General features: G+C 51.7%; 8 protein-coding genes across 8 annotated transcripts; 5 read left to right on the top strand and 3 right to left on the bottom strand.

Moving 5' to 3' along the window:
- Nucleotides 1-2,166: 2,166 nt before the first annotated feature.
- BO87DRAFT_357570 (ubiquitin-binding serine/threonine protein kinase VPS15) lies at nt 2,167-7,349 on the bottom strand. Its single transcript, XM_025621423.1, has 3 exons — nt 7,006-7,349; nt 6,828-6,948; nt 2,167-6,778 (listed from the first exon to the last, which is right to left on the bottom strand). Exons 1-3 carry the CDS (start codon nt 7,217-7,219, stop codon nt 2,248-2,250), a joined length of 4,866 nt encoding a protein of 1,621 aa, XP_025480720.1. The 5' UTR covers nt 7,220-7,349; the 3' UTR covers nt 2,167-2,247.
- A 503-nt stretch (nt 7,350-7,852) lies between these two features.
- Nucleotides 7,853-11,900, top strand: BO87DRAFT_357568 (uncharacterized protein; the record flags this gene model as incomplete). The annotated part of the gene is made up of 17 exons (XM_025621422.1): nt 7,853-8,262; nt 8,328-8,470; nt 8,531-8,668; nt 8,716-9,270; nt 9,330-9,610; nt 9,742-9,829; nt 9,898-9,940; nt 10,015-10,035; nt 10,100-10,148; nt 10,218-10,302; nt 10,359-10,377; nt 10,444-10,458; nt 10,570-10,598; nt 10,956-11,031; nt 11,186-11,220; nt 11,284-11,347; nt 11,439-11,900. The coding sequence occupies exons 2-17, from the start codon at nt 8,349-8,351 to the stop codon at nt 11,898-11,900; spliced, it is 2,082 nt and encodes a 693-aa protein (XP_025480719.1). The 5' UTR covers nt 7,853-8,262; nt 8,328-8,348.
- Nucleotides 11,901-14,164: 2,264 nt separating this feature from the next.
- BO87DRAFT_386073 (putative C2H2 finger domain protein (Ezf)) lies at nt 14,165-15,325 on the top strand (the record flags this gene model as incomplete). Its single annotated transcript, XM_025624746.1, has 3 exons — nt 14,165-15,049; nt 15,098-15,171; nt 15,226-15,325. 3 exons carry the CDS (start codon nt 14,165-14,167, stop codon nt 15,323-15,325), a joined length of 1,059 nt encoding a protein of 352 aa, XP_025480718.1.
- Nucleotides 15,326-18,248: 2,923 nt separating this feature from the next.
- Nucleotides 18,249-19,178, top strand: idi1 (isopentenyl-diphosphate delta-isomerase IDI1; the record flags this gene model as incomplete). Its single annotated transcript, XM_025627292.1, has 3 exons — nt 18,249-18,489; nt 18,553-18,891; nt 18,943-19,178. 3 exons carry the CDS (start codon nt 18,249-18,251, stop codon nt 19,176-19,178), a joined length of 816 nt encoding a protein of 271 aa, XP_025480717.1.
- Nucleotides 19,179-19,209: 31 nt separating this feature from the next.
- BO87DRAFT_357560 (DUF202 domain-containing protein) lies at nt 19,210-20,141 on the bottom strand. The gene is made up of 2 exons (XM_025621421.1): nt 19,879-20,141; nt 19,210-19,816 (listed from the first exon to the last, which is right to left on the bottom strand). The coding sequence occupies exons 1-2, from the start codon at nt 20,013-20,015 to the stop codon at nt 19,393-19,395; spliced, it is 561 nt and encodes a 186-aa protein (XP_025480716.1). The 5' UTR covers nt 20,016-20,141; the 3' UTR covers nt 19,210-19,392.
- Nucleotides 20,142-20,894: 753 nt separating this feature from the next.
- BO87DRAFT_406261 (MATE family efflux transporter) lies at nt 20,895-23,139 on the top strand. Its single transcript, XM_025625986.1, has 2 exons — nt 20,895-21,816; nt 21,872-23,139. Exons 1-2 carry the CDS (start codon nt 21,105-21,107, stop codon nt 23,035-23,037), a joined length of 1,878 nt encoding a protein of 625 aa, XP_025480715.1. The 5' UTR covers nt 20,895-21,104; the 3' UTR covers nt 23,038-23,139.
- Nucleotides 23,100-24,365, bottom strand: BO87DRAFT_333260 (putative replication factor-a protein). The gene is made up of 3 exons (XM_025620404.1): nt 24,276-24,365; nt 24,045-24,148; nt 23,100-23,976 (listed from the first exon to the last, which is right to left on the bottom strand). Exons 1-3 carry the CDS (start codon nt 24,277-24,279, stop codon nt 23,221-23,223), a joined length of 864 nt encoding a protein of 287 aa, XP_025480714.1. The 5' UTR covers nt 24,280-24,365; the 3' UTR covers nt 23,100-23,220.
- A 172-nt stretch (nt 24,366-24,537) lies between these two features.
- Nucleotides 24,538-27,457, top strand: BO87DRAFT_375992 (ATP-dependent RNA helicase DBP10). Its single transcript, XM_025623179.1, has one exon. It carries the CDS (start codon nt 24,576-24,578, stop codon nt 27,375-27,377), a length of 2,802 nt encoding a protein of 933 aa, XP_025480713.1. The 5' UTR covers nt 24,538-24,575; the 3' UTR covers nt 27,378-27,457.
- The last annotated feature ends 7 nt before the right edge of the window (nt 27,458-27,464 follow it).

Genomic DNA, 27,464 nt, shown 5'->3' with positions numbered 1-27,464 from the left:
CCATCTACCACGACCATATAGAGTAAAAGCAATACCTCGCAGTAAGTCTCATAACGAAGACTTTGAGTTTGGTTTTGTGTGCATAAGTCATGGGCGTTGCCCGGAATTTCCGGCTGTTCCCTCCAACCCCTATTGAAGTGTTTGTGTGTGTGTCGCCGTGTTGAGACTGCAGCGCATTGACACTCGACCCTCACTGCTGCAGATTGTAATTCCGGTGTCATTCTCCAGAACATTGCTAGACGCCCCCATCAGGTCCATTCGGTCGGTAAGCGACGCGTCTGTCTCACTGCCCGCCGCTGGGTCCGATCCACCGATCGAGTCAGTCCGCCATTTACCCTGATAGTCATTCGCCCACCGGCTGCCGGAATATCAGATTCAGTGCATGCATAGGAACGTCGATCTAGATCTCCAGTCTGAGGCGCGTTCGTGATTGAGAGATCGGGATATTACCAGTCCGACGAACATAATGTTGCGTTTACAGATATCACCCGTCACCCGTCAACCAAGCCCGACGGTGTCGATCCAATATTACGGAGTATATCCCACAAGTCAATATGAGGAGCAAGGCAAAGAAGGCAGGAGAATAAGAAACAAGACCGCACACCGCCAAGTCTTCGCGGATGGAACTTGGCCGAAGAATGTCTACCTGTAACAAAAGCAAACCGCGATCGGGCCCTGCAGAAGCCAGATGGAGAGTTGAACTGGATACCGTCGCGGCATGAATCGTATTAATTTCGCCATCCATGGTTCACCAACGGGACGCGGGATTCTCATCTCATGGTCCAGATCTGGCGGTACCAGACTTTTCATCCGCTCGAACCCTTTGAACCCACTGCACGCACCATTATCAATCATAAGAAGTTCAAGATGGAATTGTTTGCTCTTCAGTGCATGCCCTCAAATATGAATACTGCAGGTTGACCTATCGACCGGTCACCTGTCTGTATCCGAAATTGGCACTCGCTTAATCTATCCAATGCTCAATAATAGGGCCTGCCTTAATTTACCGTCGCTTCTCATCTTTGGACCTTACAACCTCTCCGACACGAATGAACACAAAAGAGTGTTTAGAAGTTGGTTTCGGATGTACGGAACACTACGCCCTAGCAATAACTAGGACGAGTAATCACCTCCGCTCGCCAGAATGCGATGCCGAGAATTTACACATCTCCAGTGGCTTCTTCGACGAATCATCCCAACTACGGAAATAGTTGTCTGGCATATTTCCTGCAACTAACACAACCAAGACAACAAAGAAAGCAGAACAACAGCCAAGCAACCCTCAATCCCAACAGTATCAATCAAATTAATCCGATATTAAAGACAACTAGAATGTCTCTCCTTCTGTCACTCTCAGGGCAAAAGTAGATAATGAAAAGGAATTAACGCCAACCGCATTGGTCGCATCCAGTCTATAATTTTTCTTGCCGATCGCTTTCTGTATCCGTCGCCTAGTGTTTCATCATTTCCACCCCCCAAGTTCGCTGTCCTACCTGATTGCTTCTACAACCTTTCCGGCATTTTCTCTCAACATTGCTCCATCTATCTATACACTAGTATTGTAGGTACTACGTAGCATTGACCATCGTGCTTGATTCATGTAACTTATGCATCGGCCTAGAACAGAAGCACATACACCGAACGTAGGCACTACTACTCCGTAAGACAGTAGTATATATTATGCTACTGATACCACCAACACATAAAATGGCGCAAATTCTTACTACTACTACTACTACTATCACTACTACTACAATTCTCCTCCGTAAAATGAGAAAGAGAGCTAAAGTGGAGACCTAAGGGGAAATAATACTATAAGACCATGGCATTAATCCGATATGTCATATTATTATTAGGAGTAAGTAGATACGTCGCCAACCGACCAACCAGACATCTGCATTTCAGCCGTTGAACAGGGTAAGGTAGTAAGTAGGATTACTATCGACCTTTAGACGCTATGCATCAATCCTGGCAATCAACTAGTTTAAGACATATCATAGATCATATGATAACTATCTAGTTAGCACACCCCCTTATCTACTAAGTAGTTTGGACATCCGCCAAGTTGCGCTACTATAGTACTAATTGTCGGATATAGGCCGACCCTTACTGTAGTTACGGACTGCCTACGGCTTATTTTCTATTTCAAAGCGAGAACGGGTCCGGATTAGATGTTATCATAAGTATACTTACTCATAACAGGACTGTCAGTAGTTATACATGTGGACACAGAGAGAGATAGACAAATCATTGGAAAACGTAAACCATCCCGGCGCGATCAACACTCACGATCATTCCGTACGGGCTTCTTAGCAGGGCGATATCCTGGATAAAGTCTAGATGACTCTTCAGTAATTGCTGCTGCTGCAAGCTAATCACCGTGCTTCGGGGTAGACGACCACTTCCGCTCTTTTTGGCGTTGGCAGTGGCGTTGGCGGAGCTCTTCTTACTGCCATTTTGGACTGGGTCGGGAGTTGAAGAGGAAGAAGGGGTCGGAATGTGCTCTGATGTGATGACTAGGGAGGGGATGGGTTGAGATACGTCGTAGCGTGGTTTACTGGTCACGGCGCCATCCGTGACAACTTCTAGCCCGCTGATGATAGTGGAATGCTCCGGTCGGGTGAGGTCCCAGAAGCGGATCTTGCGGTCGCTGCCACCGGAGATGATGAAGCCGCAGCGAGTGGTGTTGTCGCGACCGTCGTCGGGGGAGTCGAAGCCAAGTGCGAAGGCACCGATTCCTGCGGAAGGAGATGGGCCGGATGGATGGTGATCTATTGGGCCTGATGCTAGTCCTTCCATTGCAAACCGGCTGAGCATTCCTTCTGGTCGGCCGCCTTCGACGTGCCAGGGCTCGTAGTCTCGTGTGCTGCTTGGGTGTCCTAGTCTGGTGATTTTGTGAGGGTCGGTATTACCTGAGTTGGGCTGGTTTGGGTTGTTGACGCTGGGTGTGTCTACTCGGTATACTTCCCTGCAGCGGACTCTTTCGATGTCCCAGACGGTGATTTCATTGCCGTGGCTGCCGCTGCTTGAGACGCAGACCCATCGTCCACGGCCCTTGGTCGGATGGAGTTGGATCCTGTGGATGGCGCCGGAGCCTGAAAGACCCCAGGCTTTGAGACGGACGCGGAAGCGAAGATCCCACAGGTCGAGGATGCCATGTGAGGTACCGATTAGGAGCCAGCTGCGCTTTCGGTCGCAGCAGAGAGTGGTTGGTGTGCCGTGATGAACTGGGTTCTGTAATGAGTACGCCGGAAGCATGGTTTTCATGTCCAATGCCAGAACACGGCAGGTGTTGGTGGCAATGAGAAGCGTGGACTGGCCCTCCAGACGGAAATGCTCCATCCAAATGGGATACTCGACGGTTCCATCTTCAGCTGTTGGTAGCTGGTATTCGCGCACAAGTTGGAGTTTCCCATAGCGAACGGTGCCGTTGGCATTATGATAATCAACCTTCACTGCATGGATACTGCCGTCATTTGCGCCGGTGACGAAAGTGTGAGTGTTCTCAACGAAAGTCAACGCCTTCAATTTCGCTTCGGCGGAATGGCGGTATGTTTGGCGGGATCTCGGTGTAAGATTCTTCTCGAGACGAGTCGTATCCCAGATCTTAGCGGTGCCGTCGTCCGCAGCAGTAACGAAGAAAGCATGGTCTGGTGCCACAACCACGCGGTTCACAGGGCCACTGTGTTCCCCAAAAACGGCTACAAGACCTCCATTCGGTTTCCACACTTTGTCAGGCTCTTGCCCATTGGCCTTCACAATCGGACGCCTTACGTCTATCTCCTTGACATAGGGCCCTAAATCAAAGAAGTCGGTAGGATAGTTTTCCGCAAACACAGAATCTAAAAGTTTGAGGACGACAGGATCGTCGCCAGCATAGGAGTGATTGGCGTGAAATCTGGGGGGCCCCTGCTCAGGTGATTTCCTATCATGCGGTACGGGCGAGGGAGAAGAAGACACCTCTGCTCTTTGAGATGGCAAATCAACCTTTCCAACGGCGTTGGCCGAGCTGGTTCCAGTCTCTGCGTATGCCTTGGCTGAATCCTTGCGGTTAAGTAAGCTCATAGCACTGGACTTACGCTGCACGCCGGAGGCCAACTTCCTAATTGCAGGATTCTCCGCATCCGTAGGTGTCGATGAACTGTCATGTCCGGGACTGTCCCTACCGCCTGAGCCCCTACGTCCAGCATCTGAGCTAGGAGGTGACAAAGGCCGTGAGCCGGGCGCTGCACCAGGTGATGATGCTATCGGTGAGGATATCGGCGAATTCTCTGCCCTGATGTTATCCAAGGCACTCGGTCGTGGGATTGTTAGGGCGGCTCCCGGGTCCCTTTGACTCCGTGAGCGCATATGTCTCCGGCGTGATTCGGGTCTGTTATCAATGGTTGTTGAAGCGTCAAGTAGAGCATCCGTAATAGTATGCAACTTCCGCTCGTCAGATCTATCGTTTTCAGTCTTGCCGATAGAACTTCTGCGTGGCTTGATGTTCTGAGTCTTGTCAAAGAACACAGTTTGAGGAGTCACCCCGTGCTGCATCAGAGCAATGACATTGTTCAAATCAGAGATTCCATTCTCCGAATCTCTTGGCTGACGCATCGACACTCTCCATATGTACTCCCGAAGGGCCAGAAGTTTAGACTCATCATCATGGTTCATTCCCATGTTTCTCAGACGGGCGATCCACTGCTCATCCTCCTCGTTCTTGGGCTGCAGGCTGGGATGAGTGGAGGCTTTGTGTCCCAACTTTGTGAGCGAACTATCAGTTCCATTCAAGGTGAATATTCCATCACGGCTTGCTGCTTTCCAGAAGATACCCTTCTCAGTCTTCGATACCCAAACAAATGCTAGATCGTATACGCCCCTTGACAGTGGCTTCTTGAGTGCGTCAAGCATCTCTCCCTCGGAAAAGTTCATTATCTCTGCTATCACGAACGGCTGCACGAGAGGGGCGAGGATGCAAAACTTATCGGCGACGGAGAGGAACTTGGTTGAACTGACTACAAGATGGACTGCTGCTTCGCGAATCCAAGCGTTCGGATGCACGAGGAATCGGACAGTGATATGCAAAAGATCCCACGTGGTAGACCGTTGGAAAAGACCCATATCTGCCATCACCGCTAGCGACCGAAGAACCCTTTCAACAACAAACTCTTCTGGGTCCGTCATTGATTGGACCATCAAAGGCAAAATGTACTGCTCCAAGCTTGTACTTCCGACGTAGATTGCAACGCCAATGACCGCCTCAAAAAAAGCACACTTCAGGATCCAATCCCTGTCATTCAGATACGTGTTTAGGTGGCTCAAAACAACCTCACTGGTTTTAAGATTGCCAAAGAACACGCAGAGGTCGGATACAGACCCTAGAAAGGCGCGGCGGACCGAAGCGTCGCTGTCGGTCAACAAAGCTTTAGTGTGAGCCTCAAAATACTCGAGAAGGTCGACTCTCGCAACGTCATATAGATTGTGATAGGTAGCATCTTCTGTCCACCTAGGTTCAGATCCAGCCGGTATCAAAGCGGGCAAGCGGGTGTCGGATCGTAGTGCCTGGATCATATCTAGGAACCTCAAGGAAGATCGTGCCAGAGATGCAATGCATGAAGCATATGCCGCCCGAACCAAAGGACTCGGGTTCGAATTGCCGCTAGGAACGAACGGTTGTAGTCTCGGGAAGATGTACTCGGAAAATAAGTATGCGTTGACCGGCGAGACCACGTGGACCATTTCCAATAACTGTGCAAGAGCACGTATCGCAGCAACCTTGACGGAGTCTGCGCGGTCATTGAGAAGTATCATGGTGTATGGAAGAACGCGATCCAATTTAGCCTCGTCGGACAATCTCTCGGCAAAGGCAAGGAGAACGTCACAAGCTTTAATGCGTGCGGACGATTTCGATGTATTGCGCAAATTAGATACCACAAGCGTCAGAAATATAAGTACGCCGTCATCCGACTGAGCTGGAGATTTGGGAGTTGGTTGTCCGTATTGTGGTAGGTCCAGTTGAACGGGGAAGGTATTGCCGGTCAGCCTGGAGGTAGTGCGACTAGAACCATCTGTCGAAGCCTTCGGCGAAGCCCCCAGAAAGTACGATATCTTATCGAAGTCATGGAATACTCGCTCGATTCTCTCATCAGCCTCCCCTCTATTTGCTGAGTCGGTCTCAACATGCGCTCTGCCTGAGGACGGATCAGTCATCAGAGACATGTACTGGTGTAAGAAGCTGTAGAAATAGTCAGGGAACGCCTTGTTCTTCCAGAAGTTCAGATACTCTTCAGCCGAGTACCTAGACTCTGGATCGAGCTGAATCATATGGAGGATCAACGCGCGGATCTCAGGGTCCTCAATCTTGGAGAGTTGACCATGTTCCGGACTGTATTCTCCCTTGCGGTACTTGTAGATTTGGCTCAGAGTGAATATAGGCGACTCCAGAAAAAGCTCCGCGATGACGCAGCCTGCACTGAAAATGTCCATAGCCCAGTTGACTTCCCTACTACCTGGTTCTTCGCCAGCCACGAGAAACCTTTCGGGCGCCAGATAGCAGGTTCGGCGCCCTGACGTGTCGAAGTAGAAAGAGAAATCAGCCGGATTATCTTCTGGAAGAAATGTCGGCTTGAAAGACGAGGAAAAGTCGGACAGATAGAGCCAGTTCCACGAGGTGACCAAAACATTCTCCGTCTTGATATCGCCATGGAAGACATCCAGCGAATGACAATCCCTCAATGCGCAGAGCAACTGAAAAGCGATCCATTTCTTTTCGATGTCTTCTGGAAATGGACGGGTACTACATAGTATTAGAAAGAGTCCAAGACAGTCCTATCCGGGTTACATACCTCATCCGGTCATAGATAGAGCTGTGTATGTATTGGCGGACGAGGTAACCGCCAGTGCTGGTTTCCAATATCCTCTGATAGCTCAACGCATTCGGAACCTCAGACAGTAGTTTGCGCTCCCCTGAATTGATTGTCAGATATCATTCTGAAGATCCGACTGGATGCTCATGGAACTTACGGAGAATAGCTTTGATATATGGTTCCAGCTTCATGCTGGGATAAGGCTTCATGATTACCTTTACAAAGACTAGTCCATTATGCTGCCTTGCTCGAATACTTTTCATGAATCGACCACCACCCATCGACTTTTCATACACCAGATCCGCAAGCTCGGGGACATCGATCCCAGCCGAACCCGCGGACAGGGTTGTGAGGGAATAGCCTTGGCCCATGGTGTTGAAGTGCCTTCATCTCATGGGGCTTTGAGTTTGTAGATTATATGTGGCATCTGCCATTAAACACCAAAGAGGTAAGCCGATCGACCGATCTACGGCGTTGGATCATCCCGGCACAAGGCTCAAATAAATGATCGGAGGATGTCGCAGGATGAAGTCAGTCCAACGCGTCTGGAGGGGGTCCGATAGTGCATATCAGTCACATGATGCCGGGGAAGGCGGTGAGTCTGCAACATTTGGGAGCCTGAAGGAGCCTCAAGGGGACCTGCAGGTAAGGACTGCTGCTGCTACTGGAAAGATGGAAGTAGAAACAAACTTGAAGCTCACCTCGGGGAATATAACTTTATCAATCATTGTGCACCGAATTATAAAGCAGCAAATCGAGCACAATTAGCTGTTGGATTATCTAAGAACTTCTGGTGTATCGTACTATCTATCCGGATTGATGATTTGACAGGTGGCGATCCACCACCGCAAACACGGGAATCTCCTCCCTATTCATCCAATTACCGAGAACTCCTGGATGTTTCAACCTCTGGCATTGCGAGTTCAGGCACTGATGTGCTGGCAATTCCCCCATCTGATTCGGTGACCGCCATACAATGATGCGGTGTTAGAGGGTCGAAGCTTGTTTTGCCTGCCGGTTGGCACCAAGCACTGCAGCCAATCACAGTGCTGAGGACCCTCATAAAGAACATTGGCCCCATTATTGTGCTGATAGCGAGCTGTACAGCTAGCTGGTGGCTTTCACGCACTCATATTTAGCATCGCATCTTATTCTACCAGCTGCATCTTACTGTTGAGTGACGATTCACCTGTTCTTGACCATCCTCTTTCGACGTCTCTGCTGGCAGGATTTCGAATAACCTCAACCTTTCCTTGAGCACCTGCTCGGATAGTTATTTAGTACCCGTCACTAGCTCCTAGTAACTAAAGTTAGCATCAGCTGTGGACGTGGCTCACCGACATATCATCGGACTCTTCACTCCTTCAGAACAGATTTCTTGCAGACATCAAAATCTTGTCTGGGACGTGTTCAGGTACTGTTTTTCTGGCCTCTCCACACTCGCGTCATGTTGGCGTGACCCGCTGATCTCCTATGCAGGTCAATCGATTCTCCCACCACATGGCTTCCCTGAGGCTGGAATCCTCTACTTCATCGATTGCACCCGCTGAACAGCCACAATTTGAGGTTCCTATTATTGATGACAATGAGCCGCTCGTTGATGTGGTTCGAAAACTACACAAGTACAGCTGGCCCAAGAATACCCATTTAAATGAATCGCTTAGTTAACATTTACCACTTAGCTATCTGGTCATCGCTATAAATGATGTCGCATGCACCTTTGAAGAGCTAAGGTTCTCTCCTCATGCGCAAAGTCTCCGGTTGCTCCTGTATTCCTTGGCTGAAAACTCGCACAATCCATGTATAATCGCCGCTTTGATGTAAGTAGACTCTCCCGACAGCTGGATGGTGCTAAGACATACCTTAGGATCTTAAAGTGGCAATTTACCAATGATGCTGAAACCGACTGGGGCTTGAATGAAAGCCGGGGATATGCCTGTGAATACGTTGCGTGGCAGTTCCTCTGTCATGTCAATCAGCGCGAGACAATCGAGTTCCTTCTTGAGGAACTCAAAACCCCAATGCAGGGCGGCATGGATATCTCACAGGCAGAAAGAGGCACATCTGGGTTCGCGACGATGGGCAGCGAGGCCTTTCCGCAAGAGGACGAAAGGACACCCTTATTATTAAGCTCGTCATCATCGCTGTATCGGTTCTTTGGTGGCAAGAGACGCGCAGGGAGTTCGCTTGACATCAATGAGCCGGGATCCAACATGTCTGCGAGTGACGCATATGAGATTGAGAAGCTGTCAAGGTTCTTTGGACTGAACGCACTCGAGATAGCCACAATCGCACACGCCAAAAGATTTCTGAGCCAGAAGGTGGTTCAGAAAGTAATAGACAATATCTGGAAGGGCGAGATTGTTTTCTGGGACTCTTTGAGCGTGCATTCAAAGAAGAAACCCCAATTTTTCAACAAAAGGTAACCCGCCTCTGCGCTACCTGACCTAGTTGCCAGATGCTGATATCCATGTCTGGCAGAACCGCCGATCCATACTCCCGATTGAGAGTGCCAGTGTATCGAAAGGCCTTTGAAGCGGCCTTCTTTGTCTCGTTTCTATTTCTCTATTATGCGGTATTAGTCGAGAGGAAGCCTACTGGCCTAGGTATCTTTGAGACTATGATGTATATCTGGATCGCTGCCTTTGCATACGATGAAGTCAGCGGGATGGCTGATACCGGAATGCTCTTCTACCAAATGGACTTCTGGAGCGCTTGGAATATGGGCATAATTGGCACAGGTCTTGCCTTTGTCATTGCCAGTGAGTCATTTGCACCATACTATAGATCTGCCTTGTCCGCATTCAGCTCTTTCAGCTGGGCCTGTTTCCGCAGCTGGGCTCACTTAGCGGGCCGGGGTGTGGTTCGATCCTTGACTTACACGACTATCCAGGGATTATTGGACTAGCCAAACAAAGTGATTACATCACAGATCTGTCGTTTGATATCCTATCGTTGGAGGCTTTGTTCCTAGTTCCAAGGTAAGACTAAGCCCCCTACTCGGATGATCTTGATACCTGTTTCAGGTTCTGACACAAGAGCTGAACAGGATCTGCTCCCTTGTGAGTTTGAACTCCTATTTTGGAAGTCTGGTAAGGCAATCCATGCAGGCGTAGACCCGGAAGAACCCTGTTCTGGAAGCCACGTTGACAGTTTCGACGCACAGATCCCTGTTCTCAAGGAGATGGTATAGTTTCTCCGCTCGCCTAGATGGTGGCAGGTGGCGAAAGACGCTGATAAGGGGGTTCTAGACAAAAGCGTTTTTTCGATTTATTCCGATAGTCGTAGTGCTATACCTTGGTAGGTGACCACGATGACGCATAGGACAAGGCCGAAGAAAGCCAACGCGCGGTAAATGTGCATCTGCAGGGTTTCTGACCACCTTCACGATGCTCGCCCGTGACCGCCTCTCTCTGCGGCAAATGTCATGGATTTTGGTGAAAGTGTTCTTTGGGTATGGCGGTGAAAATGCCCCCCATCGACCGCCAGTTGACTGACAGAGCGAGGCAGATCGAATGTGCTGGGCTTCGTGCGTTGTTCCTAATCGGGTAACATGTGTTCTTCAAACTGACGGTGGCTGAAATGATTGGAAAAGGACATCGCTCACGATGTGAGTCTAATGCAGCAGCGCGGCCGCCATGCAGCCCAAACCCGAATTTCCAGGGGTCTTGCAGAATCGGTTGGCTCTCGTGGAAAGTTTTACTGACACGCTAATTCTTAGATTTCCCCAATCTTTGGCTACGGTCTGATGTGAGTGCTTCTCCAATCCCCAGACCTCTACTGCGCCACAGGCTCCATGAGATGTGTCGGTCGCATACACTTTTGGTCACGTTGGATGTGTTTCCAGCTGCCCTGCGACCGCGATTACCAGCCATGCATTTCCTTTCTCCTCCTGATGCTTCCGTGGGACATTGAGGCGATGCGACCCAGTTCTGTTCCTAGAGGCTGGAGACCCGGTGCCGCCCGGAAACACATGGCGTCAAATCGGTCGCGGCGCAGAGTAAAATGAAGCCTCGCGTGTTCTCGCGAATGGCGGCATTCGGACGATCATTCCGGCATAATAATTTCGGTGCTTACAGGAAAGTGGCTGATTGGTATGGTCGACAGGTTGATTTTTGTTTCGATGACCAACCTTCTGTTGATCTCGTCGTTGGTCAGTCTCATGAGCATGAGTCTGGAAGGGGTAAGTCGCTCCAACTGTCCACATCATACTACCACTTCGACTACTACTAGGTGCGGGGCTTGCCCGGCCTCCCCTCCGACATGTTGTTGTTGTTAGTTATGTTATTGTGCATGAGCCATGCTAATCTGTCTACCCAACTGTGCCCTTCGTCCAGGTCATGGCGCATGCCCGAGAAGAGTATCTCTTTCAGTATGTGTCATACTACTTTCCCTTCGGCCCTACGGCTCCTCCCGCTGATGTATGTGGCAATAGACTGTCTATCTACGTGCTCGAGAGCAGTAATTCTCGGAGATTGACGTATTTCATGCCTCCCTTGGTCAGTAAACAACCCCCACGATACTTAATTTTGGGCCCCTGCATGACCGGGTTGGGTGGTGTCGCTGACAGCAGCCATGCCTCCACGATAGAACCTCATTCCCCTCCTCTGTATCCGCCCCATGAGGCTCTTCTTACCTGCAGAGCACATCCGCCGGGTGCGCATCGTTCTGCTCCGGGCCACCCACCTCCCGTTTGTCGCACTGATCTGGGCCTATGAATCTAGCCGCCGCTACGTCTCTCGGGGAAATAGCCAATTTCCACCAACTGCCACGACCACCACAAGCAGTCGACCAACATCCTCCATCCAGATGGGGTTCCCTTTCTCCACGCACCATGCCCCGCTCCATGCCTCCGCACAGGAAGGGCGTTCGTGGGCATCCAGCCGGCCTAAGGAACGGTCTAACCCGGGCCAGCATCCCGAGACGCGCGGACCAAGTTCGGGCCAGGCTGGGCGTGGTGACACCGCGGATATGATCGACGAGGTGGAACGGTTGCGCACACAAGTGGATCGAGTGGCTGCTCGGATGGCCTTTCACCAGCGAAGCCAATGAGGGTAATTACAGAAAGTCGGGAGAGGTGTCAGAAAGTGGTATATTACGGTGCAGGGCAGAAGGAGTGGAAGGAGGGGAGGGGACCACAGCGGAAGGATGGTATACACACGCACCTGGCGTCAGGCCGGTGCCAGAGCCTAAAGCATTAGCGTGAGCACCGGCCAGTGACCATTTCGTAGGTCGGAGGGACGGAGTAGTTGGAGACCCGCCAGCGACGAACAACTTCTTTGTACGGAGTGCACTGGGCGATTGTCGTTTGTAATTTGTCATTCTGTTGTATTTCTTCAGCGATCTTTTTTTTTCTCTCATTTTTCCTTTTTGTTTTGGTTCTCTTTTATTACAGATAGAAATAGAATAGTTTCCGAGATGGGATTTAAATGATGTTCCTACTACTAGTTCCACAAATGGGTCTCTCAGTGAATTTTTTCGAAATAGGAAAAATAACAACAAAGGAAGGCAGTAGTCTAATAATCAATCAGGAATCGAGGCCAGCAGAGAGCAAGAAAAAGAAATAAAAGAAGGGGGAAAAAAGTAGATAGAATAAAAAATAGTAATTTCAGGGGATTACCGAATGATACCATGAGTGAGCGGCAGGTAACTAGTAACAGGGAAACTGGGCCACTGCCATGGTCGTGGGAAAGCCAGAGAGTGTGTCTAGTACAATACTACTCTTTGGTAAAGACCAGGATTAGAGGCGGGAGCCCCTCTTCTGCCCTGCCCAGCTAGTTAGTTGGTAGTAAGTAGTAGGTACAGTAGTAGTAGTAGTAGTAGTAGTAGTAGTAGTAGTAGTAGTAGTAGTAGTAGTAGTAGTAGTGGTCACTCTCCCTTCCGTCCACAGCCTGGCTGTCACTGGTCTGTCAGTCCGTCGTTCCCTCAACCACCGAACCTCCTACTTCTCTTTTCTTCCTCCTCCTCCTCTCCTCGCTAACTGTTAGTCCTACTAGTATACTCCGTCCCGCGCAGCAACCATATCAACCACCACTTCTTACAACACCCATTCTTCTCACATCCACTCTCTCTATTACTTCCAGGTACCCTTCATTGAGGCTCTGATGTACCGCAGTACCTGACTGGGTATTATTTTTGGCTTATGCATACTACTTCGCCGATAATGAGGCAGTGTTGCCAACCGGCTTGCTTTGGCGACACGCACTGCAATGCTGCTTCGCCAAGCTAGGTACCAAACTGTCGGGTCCTACTATTCCCGTTTCATTAAGAGCAGGAGAACAGGAGAAAAGGGAAAAAAAAGCGCGCTGCTCCAGCCGACTGTTGCTGATCAGGAAGCCAGGCATTCCCCCCGTCCATGCTGCCAATAATTCAGCCGCTATTGTTGCCCGTCTTTTCCCCAGCGCCATGCTTGTTGTCCCAAGAGGCACTGCATCCCCTAACCTAACGGGGTCTCCTACCACACACACACCCCCCCACTACACATTTACAATTACCACTACTATCTGGTTCCCTACATTTCTCTCTACGTTTGTACCATTCAGATGTCATGATTTCCCTGGCTGATGGATCTGCTGGGTCCCGGTCATGTCCGCTAGGCGACAAATGACGGCGTCGTCCGGTGTGAATCAAACCATGCACCATCCACAACCCACACCCCCCTCCCTCTCCCTCTCTCTCCTCGCGACAGGGTACAGCGCCGACTGACACCTTGGCCTGATCACACCCTTCCGGCGCTAAATTCTTGCGCATGGCATCTAATTGACGCGCCTATCTGAATAATGTTGCAGACCCAGGCTGCAGTCCACTTGGACCGGGTTGTTCCAGCTAGGTTCGCTCTGAATTCTTTCCCATTCATGCAACAACGTCCCGTCAATTCTGCCTTGCCTGATGAGGCGTCAAACCTGTTGCTCATCTCTTCTTCTTCTCTCTACCTGTGCCCCATGCAGCGGTTGCTGTACTCCAATCATCATATGGCATCCCCCGAGATATTTTTTTTCAGCTGCTGTTCATGGTTCGCCACTTACTCTCATCTTCCAGCAGCGTCGCTGTTGAGTCTTTTTCCACTTATATACACTGCAAATAACTTCCTCACTCTCGTTTGAATAGCATCTACTAGTCACCAATATTGTTGCCTTCCCACCAGCCCTTCCCCAGTTTCAGCCACAGGACGTCGCGGGAGTTTTGTGAACATCAAAGCGATCCTTCCACCCAGAAAACGTCACGAATCATCCTTCTCCTGGTTACAGCTTTCCCCGAAAAATTTTTTTCTTCTTTCCCCAATTCTGTTCTGTTTGTGATTAAATCTTAATTTCGTCATGGATTGTACACCTACCTCGTTCCCATCCTCTCCCTTGGCTCACTCGGCGCGGGATGACCAAAGGTTACTCAAAGCTTCTCCGGCCTACCCATCCCCAACGGCTATTCCCCTCGATAGATACGACTTTCAGTCGTTGTCCGGGTTAGGAATTTCCAATTGTGGAACAGGATCCCCTTCAAGCCAGATCAGACTCTACCCGTGTCCAGAGCAATACGCACTCTCAACGAGCAACTGGTCCGACCCAATAACGCATTCCCCGAATATCCTCGAAACCCCTCCAGACGCCGGTCAGTTTCCGCCCAGGACTCATTACGAAGCATTCGGTAGCCATGCAGACATCTCAGTATCACCCAGTTACAGCCCGGTCATGGATTTTGGCGCGATGCATGATGAAATACCTCGCTTCTGGCCTAACACTCCTACCTCCGAAACCATGGCCGCGTCAGAAGGCTGGTCCAACGTGCAAGATCCGATAGAGGACGTATGGGAATCGTCTTTCCTGGACGAATCATCCAATACGATGGTCTCCAGGATGCCAGAGATCCCTCGACTTCAGATCAACACCGCATATCTGCATCCTCAACGACCGGATAACACCCTAACTGAGATGGACCCGAACAAAAGTGTTGCGCCGGATTTGGTCCCTGATGAGGCAATCTCAAAGTGGATCGAGAATGTTAGCGAATCGCCCAAGGGAGAACAATCCAGGATACCGTCAGCGAGCGGCTTAGAGTGTCCTACGTGTGGTGTCCGCTTCACACGACGCTCTAACTGTAAAGAGCATATGAAAAGCCACGATCCTAGCTACGTAAGGCCACATCCGTGTGAGACTTGCGGGCGGGAATTTAGGCGGAGGACTGACCTGAAGAGACACGTAGATAGCGTAAGTCACATCGGATAGAGCTAAGTTCATTACTAATAGAATGCGCAGATCCATCGGGGAATACGCAAATTTGGCTGTGAGAAGTGTGGTCGGCGCTACAGTCGACAGGACACATTGTCAAGGTACCGTATCTTGATCCAACACCAATGTGAATCAACGAACTCACTCTGCTACAGACATCAGTCCGACGGCTGCGATGGAAGAATCCGGAAGACACGAGCCTCCCGAAACGACACAGACGCGCCATACCCCACTCATGACTACTACGCACACTAAACAGCTATTTGACGGTTTATTTGCCTGCTCTAGACCATGCCTGCGTTGATCGCAGCTGGCCATGAACGATACGGCTGCATACTTTTGGAGAGGATCCACTGTATATTTGAAAGCATGACTACCCATGTATTCTTTTGTGTTTTCTTTGTATAAGCGCAGGGAGGCAGTTTGCTTTTGTTTTGATTGTTTATTTTCTCATCAGGGAGGCCTTGTCGACTTTTAGTTTTGCATATTTTTGGAATATCGCTAGAGATCCGTCGTCACCCAAAGGCGGCTTATAGAAATCAAGCAGCGCATGGCAGGTCCATGCCTTTCGTTTAACAAACTTTAGCCGCCACAAGTGCCTCTTCCGTCTCTTGGGCTATTCTGATTATTCTTGCAAGTTGTTTACAACTTACTTTTGTGGACCATAAAGTGGACCGTTTGTTTAGGTCCACCCAACAGCAGCAAGACTTTAGGCCGCATGGCCAGAGTGAGCTCACAGAAGCGCGTTGCAGACGACGATTCACATTGCTTGCTCCTGCAGAACAAAGCCTCACTTTCAAAATCATCGGGAGGACTTCCCGATTCCTCTTGGTCCGAACCTGTTACAAGACCATTGTCGGAAGAGATGGACCCCGGAAGAGGCGCTACTAGGCCGGCTGTTCCATTATTGATTCACGCAATCCTATGCCATCTCGCTATCTATGAAGGACCACCCAATGGCGCGTCAGTATCGACGAATATTATCGCCGTGCTAGGCATTAGTCGGGGAAAAAGTACGAAGCGGAGGAGCATGGACATGTTCCGGTCTTGCACGACTCGTTAACAAGGTGCAGCGCGGAAGCTTATACCAGCTAGACACACCAGGAACGAGCCAAGTGCTGCGTTAATTGCCCTAACAAACTTAATACACGCCGAAAATCCAGTCCACACGGAACGGAAACGGACATGGGGGGGCAGGATAAGTGGGTTGACGGGCCACTTAACGATGAAGGAGCGGCGCGAGGAACGGGTCCCTTGAGCACAAAGAAAGACCAGAGACACACGATAATAGGAATGCTCCATACGTCCGCGGGAGTTGTCAGCAAGGCCTACCTATCGTCGTACGCCATCGAGATAACCATTACCGTCCTGGGTTGGAGGACTATGGGGAAGTCGGAAGGCTTCCTAGCGGACCCATCGAGACTAACTGAAGGCACGGAAGTTGGAACATGCTCTGAGAGTCCTTCCTCTTTCGCGGTGATCCCCGCGGCGCAAGTGACTTTTATCTGCGCACAATGGCTCCAACTCTAAGTCGAGTGGAGCCAGGTCTCCGTATATCAATCACCCATCCGATAGTTCTGCGACCGGCTATGGTTCGATTCATCGGATGGAAGAATCCAGACCCCTAACGAGCTGGTTCAGGTTCAAACAAGCGCGACACGGACTGATCCTGCCAAGCGCACGGCACGGATACCTTGACCCTTCGGATGTTTGATCGACTGCGCTGTTGGTTTATAACTTGCGACTTTTGCTGCTTTGAGAGAAGTTCAGACGTTCTTTGTGTGACGTGTGACGAGTTCACCCTGATAATCTGGGTTGACGCGCCCATTTTTCCGTTATTGCAGCCATAGAATGGTTGAGTTAGTGGTCGGAGTGACCGTCGCTGAAGGCGGGGAATCATGAATGGCGCCATTTTTCTCGATACCAGAAACTAAGCGCGCGAGTGGAAATTAACTCCGCCCAGTACTGAATAGCTTCGTTCCAAACCCCGACACGGGAGCAGGTCCAACGAAGCTGCTAAATCAAGGGGCAATACACTAACAAGCCATCCTCATATTAATCGCGGCCTGGCAACTACTACGAATGGGGGCTACGATGGGATTAACGCCTGGACCAATCCTGACGCCTTGTGCATTGGACGCTTATTGGCCCTTGCTGGTTGTTTAGCGACGAAAGTGTTTACGACCTACTAATCGGACGTCCGCGTCCAACGGATCCGAAGAGAGCAATGAAGATTAAGCGACAAGAGCTGTCGTGTCGGACAACTTCCATCTGGATACCAAGACACTAGACAGTCCGTTTGCACTGTTGGTATGGTCTAGCACTACGAGTGTGCTTGTTGCGCGGCTTTCGCCCCCAGTGGTAGGTTGTGTCAGGCTCCAGCAATGAGCAGGGAAACTAGGACCCGACGGAATGAGACACCCCGATCAATTGGGGCCGAGTCAGTAAAATAATTAACCGGGTTGGTAGACGCTGTTGAGCGGCTGGCCATGTCCCACCAAGTTCTGCAGCTATATGCGTGGGCAAGAGGCTATGCTATGCCGACTCTGCAGGCCTGAAACTGCCGGACTGAAGAACATGCCTGCAATGCGCCTCAACGAACAGTTGTTGGTAATAATTGGCAGGCATACAGCGCGGAAGCTCTGTCAGCCCCATCAAGTTTGGTCTTAACAGGATGGGCAGGCATGGACATGCATTGTCTGTCCACCTCGATCTGCTTTGGACTGATGCGAACAGCCAGTGGGCGGTTGCTTTTCTAGCCTCTGTACCGACGGACGTTCAATCCAGCTGCTTGCAGACCTGGCCAGGGAAAGGGAGATGCCACGAGCAGGGTATTCGGCTGACATTGAGCGCATGATTGGCATTCTGCTCCAACATACCAGTTGGGGAGCGCCGGAGTATCCTGTTTTCCGAAGCAATAATGCCGCCAGCCTGAACAGTTTGTCCGTAGACTGCACAAGAACATTATAAGCAATAGGGCAGTGAATGACCCAATTACAAAAGGGAAATGATGAACCGCGCCGCCCGATGGGTTTTCTGCCACCGCCCAGGCGCCCGCTCTGTTCTCCCCACATCGAGGGGGTCGTTCTCCCTCCCCAAGATTTCACTCTTTTCGCCCCATTCTGTACAGCACCGGAGGCCTAGTCGATTTCTTCACTCTTCCAGCCAAATCATCAGGATGAGTGCCACCACTACCGTCACTGAGCCGCCGAGAATCACGGCTGAGAACGTCGCGACTCTCTTCCCCGAGGTTGACACTTCTCTTGCGCGGGAGGTGCTCCCCACTGCGACAAGCAATGCCTCCGCCCCGGGCGACGAGCTTGCCGGTTACGATGAGGAACAGGTCCGCCTGATGGAAGAGGTGTGTATTGTGCTGGACGACGATGACAAGCCGATTGGCAGTGCCAGCAAGAAGGCCTGTAAGTTTATCGTTCTTCACCCAGCATTGAAAGAGAGTCCATGCTGATGGCGCGACTCCACAGGCCACTTGATGACCAACATTGATCGCGGCCTCCTCCACCGTGCCTTCTCCGTTTTCCTCTTCGACTCGAACAAGCGCCTGCTGCTTCAACAACGTGCGACCGAGAAGATCACCTTCCCCGACATGTGGACGAACACCTGCTGCTCCCACCCCCTGGGCATCCCCGGAGAGACGGGCTCGCAGCTCGACGCGGCCGTGCTGGGTGTGAAGCGCGCGGCGCAGCGCAAGCTGGAACACGAATTGGGTATCAAGCCGGAGCAGGTGCCGCTGGACAAGTTCGAGTTCTTCACCCGCATCCACTACAAGGCGCCCAGTGATGGCAAGTGGGGAGAGCACGAGAGTATGTCGATACCAGTGATGAGCTTTTGGACAGGTGGCTGACCATACCCAGTTGACTACATTCTGTTCATCCAGGCGGACGTCGACTTGAACGTGAACCCCAACGAAGTGCGCGACACACGGTATGTGTCGGCGGACGAGCTGAAGCAGATGTTCGAGCAACCAGGACTGAAGTTCACGCCGTGGTTCAAGCTGATCTGCAACTCGATGCTGTTCGAATGGTGGAGCCACCTGGGCTCCGCGTCGCTAGAGGGATACAAGAACGAGCAGCAGATCCGGCGGATGTAAATGAGGCGAAGACGATGACGATAAAGTTGTGATCTTTCTGTATCTGCAGCCTGTACACGGTTACCATACATATATCCCCTGACATGATTCCCTGCAGCGTTCGATGGCCCTATTCCATACATACTATCGAGTGTAGTGTCCATTTAGCTTTGTTTATAATCACATCCCACTACCACTTCCCCCCAACCAACCCCAAAAAACATGCTCAATCAAATCAATTCGTACTAGCATCCGTAGCCAAAAACAACACACAACTCCCCAAAATCACCGTCCCGACCACCGTAAACGTGACCTGCGTCTTCCACCCACTCTGCACGAGCGCCGCCTTCCGACTATACTTCTTCACCGTCCGCACATAATTCGCAAACCCATTCACCAGACACGCAATACTCAATACCCAGAAGACAATCCCCAGCGGTAACGCCATCCGCCGCTCCAGCCCCGTCGGCGGCGTCTGGAAATGGAAACTGATTATGATGGCGATGGCCACGATGGCTAGGTACATTGAGAGACGGAGCCAGGAGAGAAAGGTCCGCTCGTTGGCGCAGTGGTCGCGCGCATCGGAAGTGGCGTTTTCGAATAGTAGCGTGGAGATGTAGGGGCGGGTTAGGAAGATGTGTGATTTTAGGGAGGTTTGTCTGGGAGATAATTATTAGTTTTGGAGGTATGGGGTGGGGATGGGAGGAAGATGAAAGCTTACTCGTCTGCGAGGATTGGGCGCGTGTTGGAGGGGTTTATTATTGGGTTGTAGGGGGGTTTGGGGAGGGTGTGGGTGTTTTCTTGTTCTTGGGATTCTTGGGGTTCTTGGTGTTGATGTTGTTGGGTTGTGGTTGACATGGTTGCTGTTGTTATTCTTCTTGTTGTTGTATATTGATAAAGTTGTGTGTGTGTGGTGTGCAGTATGTGAAAAAAGCTACGGTGAGGGTTATGGGATGAATTTAGTTAAAAGTAGCCTAGTAGGAGTAGTAGCTAGTAGTAATGCTATATCGGTGTATGTCTTATATGAATGCGCCTACATAAAGCACAAGCACAGGGTCTATGTGGAGACACGTGATGCGGTGTCCACATGATGTCATTTTTGTTGATTCCGTGACTCTTTTCTATGACATTTGCTAATGCGATTATACGGCGTAGGTAGACCATTATCAATCAGTTGTAGTATACGATCTATATCATTGTCAATCTGCTATCTGCCATCAGACAGCTTGTGTGGATATGGGTCATCGCACCTTGTCTGGTTAATGATCCACTGCGATTCAAGTCTCGGCTGGACCAGCTCGTTTGGGATTGTTATAGCGTCTTATCATTGGCCGAGGGGCTATCTTTACCGTCGTATGTAAGTAACTAATACTGGTACGTACTGCATTCCTGGCATCTTTCATCCGCCGTGGGGTCCGTTCATTTGCGGGGTCCAACAATGCATTCTTGTTCATTCATCCTAGTACTTACTTCTTTTCTTCTACCGGGATATTATCATCTCAGTGGTGTGCAGTATAGACATCGCTATACTTAACTTATACTTCGTATTTTGTATCGCTATCATCCATACTAGCGCAATCCCAATCCGGTTAAAACTTGGAGAATTAGAACACCAACCCATGACTCACTCACTCAATTGGTAGAAACTCCAGACAGTGAGTGGATCATCATGGCCTGAGCGGCAAAATCTGCGCTTTTCTTCCTTGCGTAATGCGATTACCGGATCCCTGCGCATCTCCCATACAAAACCTCTCTCCCTGCTGTCTAACTAAATCCTGCTATTAATTCCTGCTGTTTCCCAATTCCTGCGGATCCAATTCCTCTCTCACACAACATACACACCCCCTGTCCTTCCCGTGCAATTGCACGGATGCCTGCAACTGCAGTGATACACACCAGCAGCAGACCAACCAACCTTGCTTCCCCCGTGGAACCCATTTCCGCACCATGGCCCGCCGGAACAGCATACGCGGGATCACAGACGAGGAGTTTCACAGCCGGTATAGATCCAGCTCGCCGCTCGCCCGCACCGCCATTGCCCGTGACATGGAAGACTACGCCGACGACGAAGGGTCCATGCTCACCACCGACGACGAAGCCTCCGAGACCTCCACCATCCGCGCCATTAACAGCCAACCCGGTACGAATCCCCATTCGCTAGCTGGGTCGTACCAGCGGCCCGGGTTCTTCACGACCGTCTCGCATGCCACGGTTGTGCCGCATCGGCCGGATAGCGAGGGGTTGACGCGGCGGGAACGGGAACGGGCAATTGAGGATGAGCGGAATCTGCTCACTGATAATCGTTGCATTGAGCCGGGTGTGCAGAAGGGTGGGCGCATGAGACGGGGAGAGCCCGTGGAAGCGACGGAGACGGCTGCGTTGTTGGGTAGGCAGCGTCGCGGATCGCAGTACGAGACGGTAGAAGATCAGGACGAAATTGATCGGAAGTGGGAGGAGGCGGTTACCGCTGGGTTGATTCAGACGACGTGGAAACGGGAAGCTCAGGTCATTGGGAAGAATGCTGCGCCCTTGGTGGTTACGTTTCTGTTGCAGTATTCGTTGACTGTCGCGAGTATTTTCACGCTCGGGCATCTGGGAAAGAAGGAGCTTGGGGCTGTTAGTTTGGCTAGTATGAGTGCGAGTATTACGGGTTATGCTGGTATGTTCAATTCCCTGGGCGTGTCTTCATTTTGATACTGATTGACTGTATACAGTTTATCAAGGTCTGGCGACGAGTTTGGATACCCTGTGTGCGCAGGCATATGGCTCCGGCAGGAAGAAGCTGGTAGGTCTGCAGATGCAAAAGATGGTCCTCTTCCTCTGGGCCATCTCCATCCCTATTATCGTGCTATGGTTCTTCGCCGACCGGATTCTCATCCGGATCGTGCCAGAAAAAGAGGTCGCCATGCTGGCCGGCTTGTACCTGAAGGTGGTTGCGCTGGGTGCTCCGGGGTACGCTTGCTTCGAAAGTGGCAAGCGGTTCGTGCAGGCGCAGGGACTCTTCTCTGCATCGCTCTATGTTCTTCTCATCTGTGCCCCATTGAATGCAGTGATGAACTACGTATTCGTGTGGCAGTTCGGCTGGGGCTTCATCGGAGCTCCCATCGCCGTAGCCATCACAGACAACCTGATGCCTCTCTTCCTCTTCCTGTACGTGTACTTCATCGACGGCTCCGAATGCTGGAATGGCGTCACCACCCGCGCCCTACGCAATTGGGGGCCCATGATCAAGCTCGCCCTTCCCGGGCTCCTCATGGTCGAAGCCGAATGTCTCGCCTTTGAAGTCCTGACCCTGGCGTCATCGTATCTCGGCACTACCCCATTGGCCGCCCAATCCGTCCTGTCCACCATCTCCAGCATCACCTTCCAAATCCCCTTCCCCGTCTCCATCTCCGGTAGCACCCGCGTCGCCAACCTCATCGGCGCGACGCTCGTCGATGCCGCCAAGCTGTCAGCCAAGGTATCCATGATCGGCGCCGTCATCGTCGGTCTGCTGAATATGCTCCTCCTCTCTTCCCTGCGCTACTACATCCCCTACCTGTTCACCTCGGACGAGGAGGTAATTGAGCTCGTCGCCCAGGTCCTGCCTCTGTGCGCCGCGTTCCAGTTGTTCGATGCATTGGCTGCCAACTGCAATGGTATCCTGCGCGGTATCGGCCGTCAAGAAATCGGCGGCTACGTGCAGCTGTTCTGCTACTACGCCATTGCCATGCCGATTAGTTTCGGCACGACGTTCGGATTGAATTGGGGGTTGTTTGGATTGTGGTCTGGCGTTGCGTTGGCCTTGTTGTTGGTCTCGATCATTGAGGCGTTCTTCTTGACGCAAACGAATTGGCATCGCTCAGTGGAGGATGCGCTGCGGCGGAATGCGATGACTTGATATATACCAGTATGCGATGATGATGTGATGTATTATGATATGAAGTAGTGGAGTTGGATGTACAAGATGATGCCTCAATAAAACCCCTACGTAAATAGTAACAATCCTCAATTCATGCAATATTAAATGCCATAATCACATCAAATTATTTTCACCCACCCACACAAGAAAAAAACCATTAACTTAAAACTCCAAAATCGCCCACGTCTGCTCATCCACCGTCGAAAAGATCACACCCGCAGTGAGCAACTCATCCCCAGCCCTGGCCACATCCGGCATGGGCAAACTCAGCTTCGCCGCAATCAACTGCGCATGCAATCCCTCATTACTCTGCGGCTCCGTCCTCAACAATTGATACACTCTCTTCGCGACAGGACTCATCGGAGGCAGATTCTTCCCTACACTTCCAGCCCCATACTCATCTCCCGTACCTCCCATCGCCGCATCCCCTCCTCCCTTCACTACCCCAGCCCCAGAGGTACCACCCGGCGCCCCCCTCGTAAAGAACAAATGCACAGCACTCGCCTCAAGAAGATGACAATGCACCTCATCAAGACTCTGAACCGGCCGGACGCAATGTGCACCCACAAACCTCTTGTTCCCAAACGACTTCAACTTCCCAAACACCTTCGCGTAGCCATTCAACTCTACTTTCCCGTCCCTTCCGCGGGCAGCTTTGGAATTGGCTGCGTCGTCCGTATCCATAGTGTCAGCTGTCATGGAGTCGATCCATTGCTTCGCCTCGATCTCGCCTGTGCCGTCGTCGATCTTGTATGTGACGTTTGTGCTTTGAGAGCTGATGTTGCGCACTTGTCCGATGAAGCAGATGCTGGAGATTTCGGCTGAGTCGATCTGGTACGGCGCTTCCGGGTATGGTTGGATTGCGTCGAGTGCTTGTTTGATGGTTATTGGGCGGAGGGTTTGGTTGGCGTAGTCGGACTGGATTTTTAATTGGTTTTAGTATGGAATGGGATGGATGAGGTAGTTGGGGGATGGGGGCAATGTACCTTTCCTCCGGATGGGCTGTTGTTCATCTCGCCGGGCATGAAGCCGCCGCCGCCACCGCCGCCGCCGCCGCTGTAGGTGCTGCTGTAATTGTTGTAGCCGCTGTCTGGAGGGGTGGTTAGTTGGGATATGGATATGTGGACGCGTGAGGGGAGGATGGTGCGGAGGGTGGGTGTAAGGGAAAGTAGTATAGCAGAGAGAGGAGGGATGTAGTGTAGGTACGATGTACTCACCCATGGTGTCTATGTGTGCTTCTGAAGTGGTTAAGTGAATAGAGAACTGGATATATCAAGTGAAGATTGATTCACAGGACGCAATGCATTTTACCGCATCGGGACGTGTCCGACGCGTCGCGGGGAGAGAGACAAGTGTTTGCCCTGTTTGTCTCTATTGATCTGTTTGCTCCGGCACAACGTTGATGCGACGATCCTCACCGCCCGGCGGAATTCTCAAAAAAAGTCTCGCCGATAAGTAGTGCATACACACGATAGGTTCCAAGACTCCATCCAGGCTGACCGGACCACTCCTTCAAAATGCCTGGTCGAGCCGCTTCTCCGGCTATGTCGGAGAATGAATTCGACATCACCAATGCGCTGTTCCAAAATGACAGCGACTCCGACAACGAGGCCCCCGCGAAGCAACCCAAGCGCCAACCGAAGGCGGCGGCGCCCGAGCAGCTCGATTTTCTGAACGGCGGCGGCGGCGATGACAACGACGATGAAGACGACGAGGCGTTTATCGCGGAGACGCAGGCGTCGGCGAACCGGAAGGCGTCGAATCTGAAGGGTCGCACGGTGAAGAAGGGTGGTGGTTTCCAGGCTATGGGATTGAATGCGAACTTGTTGAAGGCTATTACGAGGAAGGGTTTCTCCGTGCCCACGCCTATTCAGCGCAAGACGATCCCGGTGATTATGGAGGATCAGGATGTCGTGGGTATGGCGCGCACGGGTTCGGGAAAGACCGCTGCGTTTGTCATTCCCATGATTCAGAAGTTGAAGAGCCATAGTACCCAGGTTGGAGCTCGTGGGTTGATCTTGTCGCCGTCGCGTGAGTTGGCGCTGCAGACGTTGAAGGTTGTGAAGGAGCTGGGGAAGGGCACGGATCTCAAGTCGGTGTTGTTGGTTGGTGGTGATAGTCTGGAGGAACAGTTCTCGATGATGGCTGGTAACCCCGATATCGTGATTGCGACGCCCGGTCGTTTTCTGCACTTGAAGGTCGAAATGCACCTCGATCTGTCCAGTATCCGCTACGTTGTGTTCGATGAGGCCGATCGCCTGTTCGAAATGGGTTTCGCTGCTCAGTTGACTGAAATTCTTCACGGCTTGCCGTCTACTCGTCAGACCCTGCTTTTCTCGGCTACCCTGCCCAAGTCCCTGGTGGAATTCGCGCGCGCTGGTCTGCAGGAGCCTACGCTTGTTCGTTTGGATACTGAGAGCAAGATCTCGCCTGATTTGCAGAATGCGTTCTTCTCGGTCAAGTCCAGTGACAAGGAAGGTGCACTGATGTATATTCTCCACAATGTGATTAAGATGCCCACGGGCCCCACGGAGGCCGCGCAGCGCATGAAGGAAGAGAATGCCAGTGGAAAGGGCGGGAGGTTTTCGAAGAAGCGGAAGCGATCGGACGACAAAGGAATCAACTTTAAAGAGTCGCCCACCAAGCATTCGACGATTATCTTCGCGGCGACCAAGCACCACGTCGACTACTTGTATTCCCTGCTGAAAGAGGCAGGTTTCGCTACTTCCTACGCTTACGGTTCCCTCGACCAGACGGCTCGTAAAATCCAAGTTCATAACTTCCGTACCGGCATTTCCAACATCCTGGTCGTCACTGACGTTGCAGCCAGAGGTATCGATATTCCCATTCTGGCCAACGTCATCAACTACGACTTCCCCTCGCAAGCCAAGATCTTCGTCCACCGTGTCGGTCGTACCGCGCGTGCTGGCCGCACCGGTTGGAGTTACAGTCTGGTCCGCGATTCCGATGCCCCCTACCTGCTCGATCTGCAGCTGTTCCTTGGCCGGCGACTGGTCCTCGGTCGGGAGCATGGCGAAAGTGTCAATTTCGCCGAGGACGTGGTTGTGGGAGGATTTCCCCGCGACGGCCTGTCTCAGAGCTGCGAGTGGGTGACCAAGGTCTTGGATGATACGGTAGATATTGCGGCGCAGCGTTCCGTCGCCAGCAAGGGTGAAAAGCTCTACTTGCGCACACGTAATGCAGCATCACTGGAAAGTGCCAAGCGCTCGAAAGAGGTTGTCTCATCCGACAACTGGACCGCCCTGCACCCTCTGTTCAACGACGAGACCAGTCAACTCGAAGCCGAGCGCGAGAAGATGCTGGCCCGTATCGGAGGCTACCGGCCCAACGAGACCATCTTCGAAGTGAACAACCGCCGCAGCGGCAAGCCCGAGAACGAGGAGGCGCTCCACACAATCAAGCGTGTCCGAACCACGCTCGACTCGAAGAAGAAGCGCGCCCAGGAAGCGAAATCGGAATTCGACGACGACGATGTGCCCACCAAGTCCGGAGACGCCGACGCCGAAGACGCTGACGGCGCCTTCTCTGACGAAGACGAAGCCGGCGAAGGTGCTGCCGACAACATGTCACTCGCCTCGGAAACCGACCTCGAAGTCACCTTCTCCTCCTACAACCAGCCCAGCAACAAAAAGGCCAAGAAAGACGCCAGCGCCACCTCCTTCCAGAACCCCGAATACTTCATGTCCTACACCCCTAACAACACCAACATGGCCGAAGACCGCGCGTACGGCGTGCACTCCGGCACCAACGCCAACTTCGCACAAGCATCCCGCGACGCAGCCATGGATCTGCTCGGCGACGAAGGCAGCCGCGGGTTCGGCGAGCCTCGCACCATGATGCGCTGGGACAAGCGTCACAAGAAGTACGTGTCGCGACAGAACGACGAGGACGGATCGAAGGGTACTCGTCTGGTGCGTGGTGAGAGTGGTGCCAAGATCGCTGCCAGCTTCCGCAGTGGACGCTTTGACGCGTGGAAGAAGGGTAAGCGACTCACTCGTCTGCCGCGTGTGGGTGAGGCCGAGACACCGGGTCTCGGAGCGGATCTTAACCATTACCGCGGTGGTAGACGCTTCAAGCATAACAAGGAGCAGGCGCCGAAGCGGGCTGATCCGCTCCGTGGAGATTATGATAAGATGAAGAAGAAGAACGAGGCGGCGAAGGAGCGCCAGTTGGGCAAGTTTGGAGGGGCCGCAGCGGGTGGTAAGAGTGAGCTGAAGAATACGGATGATATCCGGTTAGCTAGGAATCTGAAGCAGAAGAGACGCGAGAAGAATGCTCGGCCGTCGAGGAAGAAGTAGGTGACTTGAGGTTTGTGGTTTGTGTGCTAGGTTTTGCATATGTAGATACCATATTAGATAAAAGTGATAATTATACCAGGAGTCTGA

Source organism: Aspergillus neoniger (assembly GCF_003184625.1).
Source record: "Aspergillus neoniger CBS 115656 unplaced genomic scaffold BO87scaffold_13, whole genome shotgun sequence".
NCBI classification, from domain to species: domain Eukaryota; kingdom Fungi; phylum Ascomycota; class Eurotiomycetes; order Eurotiales; family Aspergillaceae; genus Aspergillus; species Aspergillus neoniger.
The sequence above is the reverse complement of the archived record's forward strand: the minus strand, read 5'-3'. Positions and strand labels throughout refer to the sequence as shown.